At 43.3% G+C, this 4,855-nt stretch overlaps 1 protein-coding gene across 1 annotated transcript; it reads left to right on the top strand.

Annotated features, from left to right (window-relative positions):
* Positions 1–3,758: 3,758 nt before the first annotated feature.
* Positions 3,759–4,004, top strand: LOC128123834 (NADH dehydrogenase [ubiquinone] 1 beta subcomplex subunit 1-like). Its single transcript, XM_052760128.1, has one exon. It carries the CDS (start codon positions 3,759–3,761, stop codon positions 4,002–4,004), a length of 246 nt encoding a protein of 81 aa, XP_052616088.1.
* The last annotated feature ends 851 nt before the right edge of the window (positions 4,005–4,855 follow it).

Genomic DNA, 4,855 nt, shown 5'->3' with positions numbered 1-4,855 from the left:
GGGTGGGGTGTGCAGGAGTGAAGACTCAACTGTTGAGATCACCCGCTGCTTCTGCAGATCACCTGGGTTTGGTTCCCAGCACCCACATTAGGAGGCTCACCATCCCCTGTAACTCCAGCTCCCGGGGATCTGACCCCTTCTTCTGGCCTCCACGGGTACCAGCACTTACATAGCATGCATTCTCTCTCTCTCTCTCTGTGGGGGTTGTGGGGGTGTCTGAGATAATTAGAAGTGGGAAGTTGAAATCCACTTAGAAGAAAAACCCTTTGTCACATTTTCGTGAAACTGTCTTTTCCTTCTGAATAGTTAAAGCTGGATCCTTGAGTCTTCATCCTGTAACGGGGTCTTTATGGCTTGGGGGAAGGTGACACCTGACACCTGGTGCCACCCATGAGGACCCCCTCTGCTCTGCATGGTCCAACCATAGGCTCTGCCCTGAGGTCTGAAGTCCAGCTGGAGAGGCCTGCTGCTCTCACCTTCAAGGCAATCCCTGGCAATAGGGGGCACTGATGGAGATAATGTGTTCATCCAAGTCAAAGTTACTCTCTGCCTGAGGGAGAATGCAGGGGCTCATGGAAAGGCCAGCATCCCAAGTGCTGGGGGCAAGACTGGGACTGGGGACAGCATTCGGGGTGACCATACCCTCAATGAAAAGCAATATAAAAAAGTTAAAAAAAATCTATTTACTAAATTTGCGTATTACACAATCTTTATTTGGGGCTTAGTTTTATTTCAATAAGAAATATCGCACAGGAAATGGATGTGGTAGTGTAGACCTGTAATCCCAGTATTTGGAAGGTTGAGGCAAGAGGCTGTAAGTTTGAGGCCAGCCTGGAGCCTGGGCTCCATGGTGAGAAACTCTCATTAAATAAACCAGCTAATCAACCAATCAATAAAAAACAAAAATAAAGCCGGGCAGTGGTGGCGCACGCCTTTAATCCCAGCACTTGGGAGGCAGAGGCAGGCGGATCTCTGTGAGTTCGAGGCCAGCCTGGGCTACAAAGCGAGTTCCAGGAAAGGCGCAAAGCTACACAGAGAAACTCTGTCTCGAAAAACCAAAAAAAAAAAAACAAAAACAAAAAAACAAAAAAAAAAATAAAAACCCTTAAAACTGTATAGGTTACACATGTTCATTAAGAAAATAAAATCCAAACAGAGCAACAAATGATAAAAGCGTGAAGCAAATTCTCCTTCTCACCTCCAATTTCCAATTCTCTCAAAAGGCAGAGGGTTCCAGGGATATATTCTGTGGTTGTGTCTGTACATGTGTGTACATGTGGAGGTCTGAGGACAATCTCGACTGTGGGTATTTTTTTTTTTGAGACAGGCTCTCCCCCTGGCCTGGGGCATGCCAAGTAGGAAGGACTGGCTGTCTGTCTGGCTGGCAGGCCCCAGGGCTCTGCCTGTCTCTGTCTCCCCAGAGCTGGAATAATAAGTGCACATCATCACACTTGAGGTTTTTGTTTGTTTGTTTGTTTGTTAAATGTGGATTCTAGAGCTCAAACTCAGGTGCTTGGGCCTTCAAGATGAGCACTTTATGACTGGCTATACCCACAGACCACCTTGTTGCAATGATATTTGATGCACGTGTTTCCCAACACTGTAGCGCTTTCTCAGTGGTCTCCTGTAGACAGCCATCAAGCCAGGACTCATGCTCTGCTCTAGCCAGTTGTGATGGCTGTTCTTATTTGTCAACTTGACCACATCTGGAATGAACTACAATCCAGAAGTGGAAGGCACATGAGCTTATCAGTTGCTACATGGGAAACCTATCTGCTGGGGTCTGTTGGTTCCTGAGCAAGGCAGGGGATGGGAGTGGGTGGGTGGGTGGGTAGCCAAACTTCTGCCACTCTCAGGATGAGAAAGTTGGGGTTGTAGGCATGCTTCAACCCCTTTTTAGCTTCAGTCCCGCAGTGGTGCTTATCTGCAATCCCAGAATTTAGGAGGGTGAGGCAGGAGAATCTCAAGTTCAAGGCCTGTCATATACCACACAGGATTCCCTGTCTAACAACAGACAAACCTGAGTAAACACCCTCCTCAAATTAAAATGCTAGTACTTACAGGGCTTTAGAGATGGTCTCTTAAGAAGGTTTTTGGTGTGTTATTTCACACTTTTTTAGAATAGTATTTGTTTGAGGATGAATAAACATTCCTTTTGGGAATGATAGATGCAAGAATACATGCTGTGAAGCATGACCCATCTTTGTATATTCAAGAAGGAAAATGTAACAGACCCCAAGGGGGTCAATATACTAGAAAATTTTCAAAGGCCTTTTAGGCAAGGAAGAGATGGGAAGGATGGGCCTGGAATACTACAGCTTCAATAAGTTGAGAGTTTAATGAGGTAAAACACAGATTCCATTTGATGTTACTAATTAATTTATCATTGGTTTGCTCAGTGAACTTATATATTGCGAAGTCAAGATTTCCTTCTGCAGGTAAAGCTTAATCAACCTGCCCCTAATTTATCTAAAAGCCAAGCAGACAGTGTTAATGGAATGCCAGTTGATAATGAAGGACAAGAGTTACACACATACAGTTAACTGTGTAAGAGTTAGGTTGGCAGGCTAGGTTGATACCAAATTCCTGCCAATGTGTTTTCTACATAAAGAATCCATAAGTTGAGGATACACTTTATATGATGAGAAATGAGCCATAAATCCCTATAAACAGTAGCAAGTTACAATAAGTAAGAAAAGTCTACAGATTAGGTATTGACACATCTTTGTTTCATTGCAGTAACTTAAACAAACATATTTTGTTGGCTTTGAAATATGTGAAAGTTACTGTGGACACATCTTTGTTGTTCCAAAACCTTTTCCTATATTAGGGATTGACCCAAGAGCCTAGCCAGTGCCAGGGAAGTGTTCCGCCACCGAGCTATACTCAAGTTCTTGCCGTCTTAGTTTTGACTGACACGTAATAGTTACAGCATGTATTCATGGAGCCAGTACAGTAGTTAACTATATAGAGATCATATAATGAGCAAATGAAAACAAGTAGCAGATTCATTACCTTAAATTTGTATCATTTCTATGTGGTGAGAGCATTACAGATTCTTCCTTTTTGAAGCAGGCCCTAGGCCACCTGTAGCTGTGGTCACTCTACGATACGTTACAGAGATAGTTCTTCTGTCTAACTGTACCCATACCCTCTGACCAGCCTCTTACCCCATGTCCATTCCTTCTATCTAACTGTACCCTCTGACCAGCCTCTTACCCCGTGTCCATTCCTTCTGTCTAACTGTACCCACTGACCAGCCTCTTACCCCGTGTCCATTCCTTCTGTCTAACTGTGCCCTCTGACCAGCCTCTTACCCCATGTCCATTCCTTCTGTCTAACTGTACCCACTGACCAGCCTCTTACCCCGTGTCCATTCCTTCTGTCTAACTGTACCCACTGACCAGCCTCTTACCCCATGTCCATTCCTTCTGTCTAACTGTACCCATACCCACTGACCAGCCTCTTACCCTGTGTCCACTCCTCTACTCTCCAGTCCCATAACCACTATTCCACTCTCGACTTCCAGATGACCTTTTTGAGCTTCCACATATGAGAGAGAGATCATATAGTATATTGTATTTCAAGATGATTTATATCTAGCCCTCATGATTTTCCTTGGATTATTAAAATGCTTTGTGAAATTATTTTTGACGACATAAAATAAAGAAGCTGATCCAAGATAAGGGAGAAAACCTAGTAACAGTGAAATCCAAGAATGCATCTTTCCTGTTTTAAGACTTAAAAAAAAATTCAAAATGAAATGGCCTAACTCCTTACCGCTGCCCTTGGTCGTGGGTTGTGCTTGGCACTGGGCTGCAGCAATCAGGGTGACCTTGCTTCAGCTTGTACATGACTATTGGGTTCATCTACTTGTCCCTGTGGGATTTGTCTTTGGATACTATCTAGACAAAAGGGATAACGAAAAGCTAACTGCCTTCTGGAACAAGAGAATGCTTCTTCAAAGGGAACTGAGACCCGATGAAGAAGTTACTTGGAAGTAAAGCCTGTGGCTAAATCACAGAATGTTCACACTTTAAGAGTTATTAGAGAAAAAATAATGTTTATTATTTTAAAAAATTCGAAATGCAAAGTTTTGTTAAAAGAAATCCTATATGGACTCTAATGTTGCATATTTGAATGTGCCAGCTGTATAAATACAGTAAACATTTATCAAAGAGCAGATTTTTCTAGAATATCTGCAAGGACAGAAGGAAGGGTGCTGTCACCTTTGTGAACTACCCCTTACCTGACTGACTTCTGCGTAAAATTTCCCATTCCTTCAATGCACCGCCTGTCTTTTCCCACTAGATTTTCTTGCATTTGTGCCATAAAGTTCACATCATTGTGTTTATAGCTTATTCATATTGTTTGGTTGCTAGGGAACAGAGCATTTTAATATCCAAGGAATGGCTCTGATAGGGTCCATGGCCTCCAGTGCCATAGGCATCCAACAAGTTCAACACAGCCAGCCCTCTACTCAAATCAAGAAAAACTTATTGTTCAAGAGAGCATAGCCGTGCTTCAGAATCACATGGATTCCTTGTCCACAGTGGTCCTAGGGGATGACTTGATTGTCACCAAAAGGAAAGACATACACATGGGTTTAAATGAATAACGCTGTTTTCATACTAAGCAGTCAGGAATAGTGTGAGAAAATGCCAAAAAGTTATTAGAAAGGATTGAGGCTAGAGGCACAAATAAGCCAGTCGAGCACAAGGCCGATGATAGACCAGGAGCACCAGCCTGCTCCTATGAGACAGATTCATAGGGTGTTCTGAAGGTGAAGAGGAGGGGATGGGGGAGAACAAGGTAAACAGGACCAATGATTAGCTGCTGGTCCAGTGATCTATTC

Source organism: Peromyscus californicus, unplaced genomic scaffold (genome assembly GCF_007827085.1).
Source record: "Peromyscus californicus insignis strain IS unplaced genomic scaffold, ASM782708v3 Scaffold_4__1_contigs__length_199733344, whole genome shotgun sequence".
NCBI lineage: Eukaryota > Metazoa > Chordata > Mammalia > Rodentia > Cricetidae > Peromyscus > Peromyscus californicus.
The sequence above is the reverse complement of the archived record's forward strand: the minus strand, read 5'-3'. Positions and strand labels throughout refer to the sequence as shown.

Coding starts and splice junctions, on each gene's coding strand:
- LOC128123834 (XM_052760128.1), top strand. CDS start 3,759: ATGAAATGGCCTAACTCCTTACCGCTGCCCTTGGTCGTGGGTTGTGCT.